Raw genomic sequence first — 15027 nt, forward strand, 5'->3', positions numbered from 1 at the left:
CATGACACTTGAGACTGCAGTGGCAATTCTTACGGTTGGCACAGCCTGGTGAGTGGTCTTTACTTTCCTTACTGGCAGTTATTATCCTGCTGGCTTTAACAAGCCTTTCAGCAAACCCCTAGCCTAGAAAGATTCGAAGGGCAATATTTTGAAATGGGAACATGAACTGAAATAGCCATGTTTGACTTAACCCTTTTAAATCAGAGATGATGCTCACAGCGAAAGCAAAACACCTTCCCAATACTTGTCTCTGAGACCGAGAGACTCTCTATTTAATTCTTTTCTTGCCTGAATATTTCTTCAGATTAGGGCTTCCATGAACTCTAAGAATATTTTTAATCAAAAATAGTGACCTCTAAGGTAATGGTAATAAGCAGAAATTATCCAAAGACGTATAAAGAAAGAGTTGAGAATGTCCCCCCACCACCTCCTCCTCCTGCCTGAGATAACCAATGTGAACTGCTGTGGTTTGTATCTTTCCACATTCTTTTTCATATCCAAGCTTATTCAAACATATATCCCTACGGTGAAATGAGAATATAGTGTGCCAATAAACTATTCTGAAACTCGCTTTTCTCAACAAATACTTCATGGACATCCGTCCAAGTCTGCTTCTCAACAGCTACGTAATATTCCAAGTATGAATACCATAATGTATTAAATCAGTTCTGTATTTTTTCTGTTGTTTCCAAATTTTTGTCAACTTAATCCTACTTTAAGCATCAAAGTACACATATCATACGGTGCTTTTATTGCTATAAGATAGATTCCCAACAGTTACCTGAATAAGTCAAAATATTTGTTTTAGTATTAATAGACATTGTCCGATTACTTTTTAAATAGACTGTACTAATTCACACTCCCACCAGCAATGGAGAAGTGCCATTTCTCTGCATCTTTACAAGCACTGAATATTAACCTCTTTTTTTTAGTTTTAGTTCCTATTTTAACGAGAAAACACATATTTATTGGCCGGGCACAGTGGCTTATGCCTGTAATCCCAGCACTTTGGGAGGCCAAAGCGAGTGGATCACTTAAGGTCAGGAGTTTGAGACCACCCTGGCCAACATGGCAAAACCCTGTCTCTACTAAAACTACAAAAATTAGCCAGGCGTGGTGGCATGTGCCTGTAATCCCAGCTACTCAGGAGGCTGAGGCAGGAGAATCACTGGAATCCAGGAGGCAGAGGTAGAGGTTGCAGTGAGCCAAGATCACACCAACTGCACTCCAGCCTGGGTGACAGAGCGAGACTCTGTCTCAAAAAAAAAAGAAAAAAAAAAAAAAAAAAAACCAGAAAACACATGCTTATCAACACTTAGAATCCCTTTACATGAATAAGGGAGAGCTTGACATATAAAAATGTTTCATATGAAAATTCTTGGCAGTTTTTTCTATGTTTTCTACATGATGTATAACCTTTTATAATTATGTAACATTAATTAAAATACACCATGCCAACACCTGTGAAAAGAAGAGAAAAACAAAGTATATATATACAGTGATTTCTGTTAAATATTATATTTAACAAGATACATTTCCCTTTCCATTGTGGATCAAGTTAATTAACATAAAATGCTCTTTACCAAGAGCTATGGGATTTGAGGCTCAGTTGCTGAGATTCAGTATTTCAGTGCTGCAGTGTTTCTTATTTTCTTGCTTTGGTCACACATAAAACTCTTATATGATTCTGAAATTCTGTGAATAAAGGTCAGAGACATATTACTTTAGACATTGAATCAAATTAATACTTCTACCAAAATATTCTTAAAACCCATTTTTAAGTAACTATTGCAAAAGCTGTATTAGCATAAACCATTTCTTCCAGCTACTTGGGAAACTAAGGGGAAATGTACCTATTGAGTACATGTTTGTCTTCACAGCATTAGTAGCAATGTGGGAAAATTCCAGAAAAAAAATGCAAAAAGCCAGGCTTTCCAAATCAGTCAATCAAGGTATTTTTTCAAGAGCAGGAGTTGGCCTAGATCACATGTGGTTTGCTGAGTCCCGGTCCTGGCATCATAAAGCTGAGAAAATACAGTGTAGGTTTGAAGCCGAGACAACAGCAGAGTAACAAAAAACACATGGTAGGAGTGGGATCCACATGGGAAAAGCAACACTGAGATGGAAGTTAACAAAGTGTATATATAGATTTACTTATATATGTATTTATTGTATTTACACATACAGTGTGTCTATATATACACAGTATTATCTGGTCTTTATTAAGATTTGCTTTATTATAGAAGAAAATGAAATTACCTGAGGTTGTAAATCCTTTCTAATTACAAAGGTAGTATCAATAAATGTCAAGTATCAATAAATGTCAGCCTCTTAAAGGAGGTCTGGGATGGAATGAACAAACAATTCATATATCCTTTTTTTTTTTTTTTTAACTCACCATTATCACAAGGCTTAAAATATTTGTACTCTGTAACTCAGCTGCTAAATGTATATATATCGAGGAGCTACAAGTGAATTTCATTCTTTTGTATATTTTCCAGAGTTTATACAATAAACATTTTGCCTTTTAAAATGAGAGCAAAAAGGATACATTAGTATTGGCCTTGAATCAAAGAAATTTCTTCTGAATCTCAACATGACATACACAGAAACAGTCAACAAGTTTTGTCATAAAAGAACAATGACAGCACATGTATTTGACAGCTGTTTTTCTTTTTTTCTTTCTTTTTTTGAGATGGAGTCTCAGTCTGTTGCCCAGGCTGGAGTGCAGTGGCGCTATCTCGGCTCACTGCAACCTCCGCCTCCCAGGTTCAAGCAATTCTCCCACCTTAGCCTCCTGAGTAGCTGGGACTACAGGCGCTCGCCAACACACTAGGCTGATTTTTGTGTTTTGTAGAGACAGGGTTTCGTCATGTTGGTCAGTCTGGTCTCGAACTCCTTTGATAGGTGTTTTTTATCTTAGGTGTTCAGTAAATCATTTGAGTAATTCTTAGCCCTCAGAACAAAGTAATGGTATTGGCTTTGGTCTCAGCCTACTATTGTCCATTGATGAAGCTGTTGCAGGAAGAGCCCCAAGGTCCCAAGCATCACACCTAGTACTGGGTGACAGTTCATCAGTCGAACATGGCATGACAGGGAAAAGGCCTGGCACCGAGAAGCAGAATTTCCAAGAGTATGAGTGAATGAATGATGGTGGCCAGTGGAAGGAAATTATGAACATGTGTATTCCCCAAGCATGCAGAAAAACACATTAGTTTAAAACACGTAAGCTTAGCAGAAAACTGGCAGGAAGAAATAAAAGGATCTCTATTTTAAAAGTAGTAAAGGGAAATAGTTGAGAAAAATGCTGGGTTTTCTCTATTAGAAAGTCTGACATACACCATGTGAAATTGTAGGGATGTGGCCACTTCCAAGTAGATGATCTGGTGTACAAAACTCAGTATTACTCTCTCCTTTTGTTTTTGCAGGTAAAAAGGGGTCACTATGGAGTTCAAAGGACAGAACTCCTACCTGGTGACCGGGACAACCTGGCCATTCAGACCCGGGGTGGCCCAGAAAAGCATGAAGTAACTGGCTGGGTGCTGGTGAGTACCAGAACCAAGAGCTGGCAAGAGTTTCATTCTTAGCATTAGACATAAGCGGACCTGGCAAAGGTGCCTGATGTACTGCCAGCCTGAAGGTGCTTGCTCTTCCACATCTCTTTGGAATAGCTTTACCGTGGAGTCGCTGCTTCTCTTTCAGAGAAACTAAAGGAAAAGTGCTTTATTTGCATGTTTTGAAAACAACCAATGAATTAACAAGAACTACTATTTTCGTAAGAGTTCAAAGCAAAATCCTTACACAGAGCTGCATGGTCCAAGCATCGTTTTAACTCATTATTGATTAATAAATACCTTATTTTACTTGACCCTTGATATTCATGGAGAATACTTTGATCATATACCCTTATCAAGGCTGCCCTCAAACCGATAATGTGTACCTATCTAGTTTTTAACCTGTGCAGTATGATCAAAAGTTGTCCATTACATTTCCTGAGATGACTCCTCAGCAAACCAAATGTAGTAGCTATCGAAGTCTCCTAGCACAGGACTTGCACTACTTCTGGCAGCACCTTTGCTATGAATCCCCTGGTCATCTTAGGAAACTTATGATATAATGACCTCATTGGAACCACTGACAAAAGAGAAGACCACCACAGAGGAATACTAGATCCTTTTTCTTTCACAGGTATCTCCTCTAAGTAAGGACGATGCTGGAGAATATGAGTGCCATGCATCCAATTCCCAAGGACAGGCTTCAGCATCGGCAAAAATTACAGTGGTTGATGCCTTACATGAAATACCAGTGAAAAAAGGTACAAAATAAATCTCACAGCCATTTAAAAATGACTAGTACATTTGCTTAAAAAAGAACAGAACTAATTATGAAAGTATCAGACATAGCTATTAATGAAATTCTGTAGTTAGGAATCCATAAGGGCATTAAGTATGCCATTAAAATGTAGAGCACGAGACTCCAAAAGATTATCTGGATGGGTGACTCAACGTCGTTATTATGACTTAGATGCTTTTACCTTATCTAACATGTAAGAGTCAAAACTCAAACTTGCCTGGAATGGCTTCTATTTCCCATAGCTTTCTACCTATCTACTTGGCATTTTCCCTTTGTGTCGTGACTATTATATTAAATTCCCATTTAAAAGAAAACGATTGTGGGCAATTCTCACCCTTCACTTTTGCTTTTAAAATAAAAAGCCAGAAAGAGAGTATACTGGCAAATGCCCACTTCTGTTCTGTCTCCCCTTCCTTCACTGCCAAAAAACTTCCTCTGAAGAACCCATCCTGAGTGTCATAGCAGTGCTACTTTACATTTATATAGTTCTATGAAACTGATGTCTGAATTGGCTTTCCCTTAGACAAAAGAACAAAATTTACCATCAGCATGTCAAACCATTCCACTGTGCAGATCACTCAGCTGTGATATGAAAATAAAGTAAAGAAGTATGTGGTCAGATTCTCTTCAGCCATAATGTGTAATGCCAGGCAATGAAACAGAGCAGTAGCTAAGAGTCAAGCCATGCGTTAGAGTCTCAGCTCTGCTACTAATTTTTCCTCCACTTTACCTTTTGAAGATCTGGACTACAAAGGAAAGGTCTTTAACCTCTCTGAATCTCATTTGTGAAATGTGCTCTTCCCGTTCTATAATAAGATGTACCTTTGATGCATAAACCAATACAGCAAAATTGCCTTTCATGGCTAAAATCATGTAACTCGAGTTCCACAGAGCACTCCAGCATATTATTTATACAATTACTCATATATCCTTTATCCCCACATTTTAACATCTTCATTTATTTGGAAACACTCAACTACCTGACAGTTCAAAAGTCAACCACATCCCTATATGTAACTAATTTTTATCTTTTTCTTTTTTTTAAACAGGTGAAGGTGCTGAGCTATAAACCTCCAGAATACATTAGTCTGCATGGTTAAAAGTAGTCATGGATAACTACATTACCTGTTCTTGCCTAATAAGTTTCTTTTAATCCAATCCACTAACACTTTAGTTATATTCACTGGTTTTATACAGAGAAATACAAAATAAAGATCACACATCGAGACTATCTACAAAACTTTATTATATATTTACAGAAGAAAAGCATGCATATCATTAAACAAATAAACTACTTTTTTATCACAACACAGTACATTATTTGTCATTTTTTAAAAGCCACACAATAGAAACAAGACACCAAGATATTTTTATCTTGTTGAATCTTCTAAAATAGCTAAACACTCATCATTCGCGGTGCAATACTCATAGACATAAGTTCCTGAAACAATAGTTTGCATGCATAAGGCATTCGCACCAAAGAAATCTGAAAAGAAAAAACAAATAGTAATTAGCAGAATTGTACTGAAGTGACTCCACTTCTCTACCCCAGAAAAAGGCAAAGATCTGGTACTGCAGATAACGAATAAATGAGCGGAGCTGAGAACACGCACTCTGCTACCTCAGCTTATGGTGGTTCTTTCTCCTAGCAGGCTTTGGTATTTTACCCTTTCTGCCAGACATAATTTATATTCACCCACCTCAACTAAAAGGTTTTTAAAAACTCATTGTTTAAAATCCCTTGTACAAAGTCTTATTATTTCCAAAAGATGAACAGCTTAGAGAAATTACCACACTAAAACCTAAACTGGTTTTTAGAAAAATCAAATTATCTTTTTCATATTTAGAACTAGGAATCTTATAGAAGCATGCTATCAAAATTGTAAAAATGCCAATCTGTTCCACCACACTAAATCTGCCTGGATAATCAGACCAACAGAGTTTCCTCTAAACAAACATCAACTGCCAGTAAAGTCTATACACACCTGGGTTTTATTGCGGCAGCCCCTGCATTCATATGTATGGGTCCTGGTGTTGGCAATCGCCATTATTCCACAAAGATTGCAAACATGAACCTGATATGGATCTGATGCCTCAAACAATCTTTCCCTTAAAAACTGGGCTGCTCCGTGGGCAATCTGACAATCTCGTTCCATTTCTCCAAAACGCAGGCCACCGTCACTGTTAAGAGAAAAAAATTATTACTTTGTACTTATTTTTTATTATAAATACTGCCTTGAATAATGGCAAAGGTGGAGAATAATATTTGCAAAGAAGGAGAACTAGGCTAATTTTTATACCCTAGCATTCTCTCTACTGGTGGGGAGAGGAGAAGTCTACCAACTATTTGATGTGCATTAGAAAGTCCCCAAATGGGCTAAGCAAAGTGGCTCACCCCTGTAATCCCAGCACTTTGGGAAGCGGACTGGGTGGATCTCTTGAGCTCAGGAGCCTGGGCAACATGGCGAGACCCCATCTCTATTTTTTAACAAATAAAAGTAAAAAAAGAAGGTCCCCAAATGGAGTAGATACATTAGATTCTTAAGTATAGCATTTAATTTTCCTCATAAGATACAATAACGCATAGAGTGGAGGTTCATCATGCTATCATTTAACTTTCTAGAATTCAACTCTAAACTAAAAAAATGAATAATGAAAAAGACAATCTAAATAAGGCAGCTTGTCAATGGAATGACTGTCCCAGGCAATCAACCTTGAAATCATAAACACATGTTGGCTGAAGTAATGGAAAGAACAGGTAAATGATAATAGGTTTCCACAACATAAGAAGTGAAATGCATTATTCAGATGGCCAGGCAAATAGATGATGATGGCTTCCTTAACATACTTAATATCCAAAATACACAAAATAAAACCAATGGGTTTATAATGATACTCCCCCAAAACAAAAAAATCATTGGTCGACTTTGGACCACTGATCTGGATCATTAGAAAACCAACTCGCTATTTTGAAAACTGGTAAATAAAAGAAGAGAATCAAGCATTTATTCCTGCCCTTACTATAGGAACTACGTCACTAGGTAACCAAACAGTTGAGGAAACAAAGTTTTAGAAGTAGTCTGGCTAAAAAACTGAAGAAGAAATGAGAAAAAAATAGAATGGTATCAGTTTGAAATCTCTATTTAATTAAGGTCTTTAGGTAGTGATCATTAATAGCTGCTAAAAATCATAAAAAGAAAGGCAACCAGATACTGGAAGTATAGAATACCACCTATGAAGGATTACTGCCAAAAAACTCAAACCCTAAATCTCAAGACTCAAGATCTAATTATTTACAAAACAAAACAAAACAAAACAAAACGAAAAAAGCAGGAATGCACAGCATTTGGGATGCAAGCAGCAAAATTCAGTCTCAAGCCCTGGACAAACAGTCCAGATTCTTCAACAAATAAATTACAAGGGAAAAAAAAGGTTGGAAGGCAACCAATAAATTCAAAAAAGGACTTACGGGTCACTATCAATCAATTGCAAAGCATGGACCTTATTTGTATACTGATTGAAACCAACAAACCATTAAAACACTTATGCGATATTCAGGGAAATGTAAACCTGGATATTTAATATTAAGGAGGTACTGTGGTTAGGTTTAACATCCTAATCTTCTAGAGCAGAGGTTCTCAGAGTGTGGTTTATGGACCTCCTGAGAGTCAAAGTTATTTTTAATAGTAATACTAACAACATACATTTGCTTCTTTCACTGTGTTTACATTTGCACTGATGGTGGAAACATGAATAAAACTGCTGGCACCTTAGCAGAACTCAGGGTAGTAGAACCAAACATTACTAGCAGTCATATTCTCCATTCAACTGAAGGGGAGAAAAACCAGTTTTACTGAAAAATGTCCTTAATGAAGCAGTGAAAATAAATAGTTTTATTAAACTTTGACCGTTGAGTACACATCTCTTTCATATCCTGTAACTTTTAAAAAATGAAAGTCCTCAAACAGGCACGATGGCCCACACCTATAATCCCAGCACTTTGGGAGGCCAAGGTGAGAGGCTGGATTGAGCCCAGGAGTTTGAGACCAGCCTGAGCAACATAGTAAGACCCAGTCTCTATGTAAAAAATAAAGTAAAATAAAATGGAACATTTCATAAGCATTTCTACTGTATAGTGAAGACGACTGTCTTGAACAAAAGCACTTGCATGATTCTGAACTAGTCCCTTTTATCATGGAATATCTTTTTTACTCGACTAGCCAGCTGACATCAACTAGGTTAACTCATCAACATGTTAACACCCATTATGTTAATTCAGACTTAGAATTAAGTTGACGATGCTGTAGATATTTGGCAGACAAAGAAATAAACAAGAAGAAATGAAAGCAAACAAAAAAAGTAAGTCTTTTACTCTGAGGAAAATAATTTTAAGTATTTGCTGAAAATGATTAAAATTGTGAGCTTCAAGCAAAAATCAGAATTTTAGGAAACTTCTATGCACCACTATGGGCTTGATAGCTCCCTGACATATTTAAAGGCTTTTCTAATGACATCAGTAGTCATATTAACAAATGCAATCTTTTTATTATAATGAAAGATGTCAACATTTGAAAATCTGCATAACTCAGCAAACCAATTATTTTCCAAATGACCAATTAGGATGCTACAAAATATGCATGTGTAAAAGATACATTTGAAGTACAAGACAAACCAATGAACTTTAAACATAAAAAATGCAGAAGGTTCATTCATATGGTTTCAGTTTCTACATCAAAACCAATCTTTGAGAAACTACAACTTATCGTTTTGGTGTAGCATCAAAAAAATATCCATAGACCATGCGCCTTGGCTCATGCCTATAATCCCAGCACTTTGGGAGGCCAAGGCAGACAAGTGGATCACTTGAGCTCCAGAGTCTGAGACCAGCTGGGAGACATGGCGAAATCCTGTCTCTACTAAAAAATATGACAAATTAGCTGGGCATGGTGGCGCATGCCTGTAGTCCCAGCTACTTGAGGCTGAGGTGGGAGGATCACCTGAGCCTGGAACGTAGAGGCTGCAGTGAGCTATGATTGTGCCACCACACTCCAGCCTAGGGAACAGGGGTGAACCTGTCTCAAAAAAAAAGGGGGGGGCAGGGGCTGGGCGCAGTGGCTCTTGCCTGTAATCCCAGCAATTTGGGAGGCCAAGGCAGGCGGATCACTTGGGGCCAAGAGTTTGAGACCAGCCTGGGCAACATGGTGAAACCCTGGCTCTACAAAAAATACAAAAATTAGCTGGATTTGGTGGCGCACACCTGTAATCCCAGCTACTCGGGAGGCTAAGGCACGAGAATCGCTTGAACCCAGGAGGTGAAGGTTGCTGTGCGCCAAGATCGCACCACTGCACTCCAGCCTGGGCGAGAGTGAGACTGTCTCAGAAAAAAAAAAAAAAAAATCAAAATAGTCCTCTCTTTCCAACCACTTATCTGCATGAAATCAGAGTTTCCTCATATACTTAAATATAAAAAATAAAATACTACAATGGAATGAATGCAGAAGTAGATGTAAGAATCCAGCTGTTTCTATTAAGCCAAGTCATTAGAGAGATTCACAAAAATGTAAACCAATGTTATTCTTGTTACTAAATTCATCTGGAAAATAGATATATTTTTCATTAAACATGGTTTTTTGTTTTGTTTTGTTATCGAGACAGTCTCACTCTGTCGCCCAGGCTGGAGTGCAGTGGCGTAATCTTGGCTCACTGCAACGTCTACCTCCTGGGTTCAAGCAATTCTTCCCTCAGGCTCCTGAGTAGCTGGGATTACAGGCGGGAGCCCCGCGCCCAGCCAAAAACATGTAATGAGCTTATTAGCATTTTTTAAATAATAAATTTAAAATCTCAGCTTTAACTTCTAATATGATAAATATCAATAAATACAACTCACATAAAACAAAAGCATTGTGGGTTCCTGGGATCAAGAGATTTGAGAACCATTCTTTTAAAGATATACACTGAAACATTTATAGGAGAAATTATATGATGTCTGGACTTTGCTTAAAAATAATCAAGAGGGCTGGGCGCAGTGGTTTACGCCTGTAATTCCAATACTTCGGGAGGCTGAGGCTAGAGGATTGTGGCCATGAGTTCAAGTTCAGCCTGGGCAACATAGTGAGACCCCATTTCTAGAAAATTTTTTTTGTTTTTTGTTTTGAGACGAAGTCTTACTCTGTTACCCAGGCTGGAGTGCAGTGGTATGATCTCGGTTCACAGCAACCTCCGCCTCCCAGGTTCAAGCGATTCTTAGGCCTCAGCCTCCCGAGTAGCTGGGATTACAGGTATGTGCCCAACTAATTTTTTGTATTTTTAGTAGAGAAGGTGTTTCACCATGTTGACCAAACTGGTCTTGGACTTCTGACCTCAGGTGATCTACCCGCCTTGGCCTCCCAAAGTGCTGGGATTGCAGACATGAGCCACTGCCTGGCCTCTACAAAAAAAGTTTTTTTTTTTTAAAAAGGTGTAGTGGCATAGGCCTGTAGTAAAAAAAAAGGTTGGAGGGCAACCAATAAATTCAAAAAAGGACTTAAGAAACAATATCAATTTAGTTACTTGGGAGGCTAAGGTAGGAGGATTGCTTGTGCCCAGTTCAAGGCTGCAGAGAGCCATGGTCATGCCACTGCACTCCAGCCTGGGTGACAGAGTGAGACTCTGCCTTTAAAACATGATGATAATATCAAAAGTTAGAAGGATAGAGATGAATGCAACAAGACTGGCCATCAGTTGATAATTGTTGAAATGGGGGTAACAGGCACACAGGCATTCATTATACCACTATCTCCATTTTGGTGTGTTGACATTTTTCATAATATAAGGTTAATTAATAATAACGATGATGATACAGTTCTTACCGAGATCTACCCTCCATGGGCTGTCTATTGAGGATCTGAATAGGTCCCCTAGCACGAGAGTGAATCTTATCATCCACCATATGCTTCAATCGCTGGTAATAAGTGGGGCCAATAAATATTTGTGATGTGATTTTTCGACCAGTGAACCCATTGTATAGGACCTGCAACAAACACAGATTTTGAAGTGTAGACCTAAAAATTAAACAACGTCAAAGAAGATATGTGCATATATTGTGTAACTCCATTTATATAAAAAAGCACAGAACTAATCTAAAATGTTAGCAATTAAGAGAGTAGTTAGCTTGGGGTGGGAGTGGAAAGGTAGCAACTGAAAAAGGTTCAGTCGCTGCCTTCACATTTTTAGATCTTGGTGCTAGTCATGCAGCTGTGCTTACTTTGTGAAAATTCATCAAGCTGTACATCTCTGTATGTGCACATATTATACTTCAATAAAAGGTTATATTGTTTCAGAATAAAACTACACACATACAAAAAAACACAAATGACAAAATACTACTATAAGAGCAAATATACCTCATTTCCTCTGAGATGATAGCCATAATCAGATAAAAGATTAGAAATCTTCTGCACGTTAACAGCATCATTAAATGGAGTGGCATCACCAATTTCACCCTTGTTAGCCGATACCTTTTTTTAAAAAAAAAAAGTACTCTTTAAAATGTTGCTTCAGTCTGTCTCCACCTAAAAGTCATATCAATAAAAATGCATTCAAAAAAATTTTAAATACTTTTAAAATTTGAAAGTATTTATTTTAAGTATTTTTAAATTAAAAGACTTTGAACTCGAAATCTATGTTATGGAAAGCTGTGATATATTAAGGTTCATTTTATAATCTTACACAAAATATTTAGAACAAATGAACCTGCTTAAAAAAGAAAAACTCAATTATAAGTATTCCAACAGAAGTCGATCCATGGGATCAAGTACAAAAAGACTGAGACTCATAAGTACTTCAGATGGCTCAAGGAAATGACATTTTAATGCCCTAAAACCAAGCCATCCACATGTTAGACTATTGCCACTTTACCTTAAAAGAATACTTAAAAATAGAAAACCTCCACCAAAAGATGCATATAGAGCTGATAATAGAACTATAAAATTATTAAGTTCACATTGAACTCTCCATCAATAAATTAACTCTTCATCTATAGAAAAGAACCAGTCAAAAGGAAAACCACATATGTAAGTATTAGTTGAATGTAGTATATCTCACAAAAATCCTGACTTGTGTATAACTGCAAATTGCCAAAAAAAAAAAAAAAAAAAAAAAAATGGCAGAATCATAATCAATTTGAAAGCAGAAAAGTAAATCTCACACTAGCTTTTTACAAAATACTCTGGCTCAAATTTGAGAGCAATCACCTATCAGAGTTTTAGAAGAAGTATCAGCTTAGAATCTATATTTTTGAAGAACATCTCTTACCTTCCCTTGAAGGCATTCAATTAAGTGACCAATAGTCATACGAGAGGGGATGGCATGGGGATTGATGATGATATCAGGGGTGATACCTTCACAGGTGAAAGGCATATCCTATAAAGAAAAATTTTAAAAGGGACTTAAAGATACATATACTAAACTAGAACTGACACCCCCTCCCAAATGAATTACTGTATGTCCCATATTCTGTTTCAACATGGTATGTTCATATACTTATTCAACAATAAAATAAAAAAGTTCAATCTGTATCATCTTCGAGCTCTTAAGTTAAAGCAAATTTTGATTTAAAAAAAAAAAAATGTTTAACAAAACTGTGATTTGGGTGCGAGGGAGATCAAAGATACCTACCTCTTGTCTATACTGAATACCACAAGTACCCTTTTGGCCATGTCGACTAGCAAATTTGTCTCCAATCTGTGGAATCCTAACAGAGCGTACCTAAATTCATATAAAAATAAGTTAAGTGGATCTGGTTTACTTTCTAAGACTAGCTACATGAACAAAGTTCATACAAAGTTCAATACTCACCCTTATTTTACAAAATTTATATCCTTCCTGGTTGAGAGTTACCATAACCTGATCCACAATGCCTGTCTCGCTAGTTCTGAGAAAAGTGCTACAGTCTCTCTTGGTATAGCGTCTATTAGTGCTCTCCAATTCATCTTCATTTTCAGGCAAGGTGACTGTTTTGCCTATAATAACATCATCTCCTGATACACGAACCCCTGGAGCTATCAAACCATCATCATCCAGTTTGTCATAAATGGCATGCCTCATGCCTGTGAGGAAATAGACATGGAATGTCACATAATCCCCAACAAAGATTAAAAACCACACACATGAATCAGTTCCAAGTCAGAGAGAAGGCCACAGGAATTTCTATACCATGAATCATACCCTTATTCCAAATATTACAAACTATTCTGAATTCTGTAATACCACAGTCCACACAGGAAAAAAAGGAAAAAAAAAAAGTCTATGAAGAAAAAGAACATTGGAATCAGCATTGGGAAAGCAGATTCTTCCATGACAGACATTTATCAAGTGACTCTGGATATGTTTTTTGCAATCTTCTGATTTCTATATTATAAGAGAAAGAATATCTCTGCTATCAGTGGGTACAGGAGAAAAAATTTTTTAATTAAAAAGAGAATATCTATGGATTCCCTCTGCACACATCCTCCCACAGAAATTGTGGATTTCATCTTAACTCAATCTTAACTCTAATGGACATCAATTCACTACTACACAGAACCACCCAATGGAAGGTGAGTAACAGGAAGATGGCAAAGGAAACAAAATACATTTTACTTCATGCAATGCTATTCACAGTCAAAACTGTAGCAGAAATGTTGCATTTTCCTGGAACAACCCAACCATCCCACTGCATAAGCAGTTTTTAAGTGTCTGTCAAAATAAATAACTAGAAAGTAAGTTTGAGTTTTCTACAAGAAACAACAAATGCTAGGTATCCTCTTTTCACTGGTTATTTTTTAAATGTTTACAAATAATGTGGCTGAACAAATATTATGATCACACCATAATTTGGAAAGGAAGAGGGGACAGGCGTGAAGTGTGTCCCCAGAAATTACATGACCTCTCTGATTTCCTAAACTGCCTCCTCAATGCAGGACCTACCAGGAAGGAAGGTCTGTAGCAAGCTCACTCGTAGGTGCAAAGACTTTTATGAAATACACATATTTTCTTAGATGTGAACTCTAAGAATAACATGAAAACACAGTTTCATTGCACAAAAAAAAGGGGAGGGGGATGGGGGCAGGCGCAGGCTGACACAACCCATCAAAATCACTTAGGAAAACCACAGTAAGTTAACTTTGGATTCCATCATTTAAATGTTAGCGTCACTTACCCTGGCATGTTTCACGTGTAGGCTTCTCAAAAACTTCTTCTTGATCAAATCCTTTTTTAGACTCCTGTTCTTTGTATGAGCGATAGAAAACAGACCTAAAACCACATGGTTCTAAAGGTAAAGTCTATTTTTTAACAAAAGGGCTGAGACTATACCAACAATTTCTCATTTACTTGAAATTCGGGAGACAATTTAAACTATGAATCTGGGACAAGAATAACTGCATTAAGGGTCGGAGTTAAACTCCAAATGTTATCACAAGTCATACATATGTAGCATCTGACCCATAACCTTAACCACCTAGAATTATATGTCAAAATAGAAAAGACCCAGGGTCAATGAGTCCAACCTCCTACACAATTTAAGAATCCATTACAAAATAACCCTGAAAGATGGTCACCTAGGTTCTACTCAAACACTTCCAGTGAGAAGTTTTTACATTGGCCGAGCATGGTGGCTCACGCCTGTAATCCTAGCACTTTGGGAGGCCAAGGTGG

At 37.3% G+C, this 15027-nt stretch overlaps 2 protein-coding genes across 3 annotated transcripts in view; one reads left to right on the top strand and one right to left on the bottom strand.

Annotated features, from left to right (window-relative positions):
- IGFBP7 (insulin like growth factor binding protein 7) overlaps positions 1–5661 on the top strand; it is a 77201-nt gene extending 71540 nt beyond the window's left edge. Inside the window, exons 3-5 of the mRNA XM_005555209.4 lie at positions 3429–3545; positions 4189–4315; positions 5403–5661. Coding sequence (XP_005555266.2) covers positions 3429–3545; positions 4189–4315; positions 5403–5422 — 264 coding nt within the window. The 3' untranslated portion in view covers positions 5423–5661. The remainder of the gene's footprint in view (positions 1–3428; positions 3546–4188; positions 4316–5402) is intronic.
- The window catches only part of POLR2B (RNA polymerase II subunit B), a 49713-nt gene continuing 40265 nt past the window's right edge, over positions 5580–15027 (bottom strand). For both annotated transcript variants that reach the window (XM_005555208.4, XM_005555207.4), the window contains 8 exons: positions 14531–14625; positions 13189–13439; positions 13009–13098; positions 12646–12753; positions 11736–11849; positions 11202–11362; positions 6339–6534; positions 5580–5839 (listed from right to left, as the gene is read on the bottom strand). In XM_005555208.4, the coding sequence (XP_005555265.1) occupies positions 5750–5839; positions 6339–6534; positions 11202–11362; positions 11736–11849; positions 12646–12753; positions 13009–13098; positions 13189–13439; positions 14531–14625 (1105 nt within the window). In that variant the 3' untranslated portion in view covers positions 5580–5749. The remainder of the gene's footprint in view (positions 5840–6338; positions 6535–11201; positions 11363–11735; positions 11850–12645; positions 12754–13008; positions 13099–13188; positions 13440–14530; positions 14626–15027) is intronic.

The sequence above is a fragment of the Macaca fascicularis genome, chromosome 5 (genome assembly GCF_037993035.2).
Source record: "Macaca fascicularis isolate 582-1 chromosome 5, T2T-MFA8v1.1".
NCBI classification, from domain to species: domain Eukaryota; kingdom Metazoa; phylum Chordata; class Mammalia; order Primates; family Cercopithecidae; genus Macaca; species Macaca fascicularis.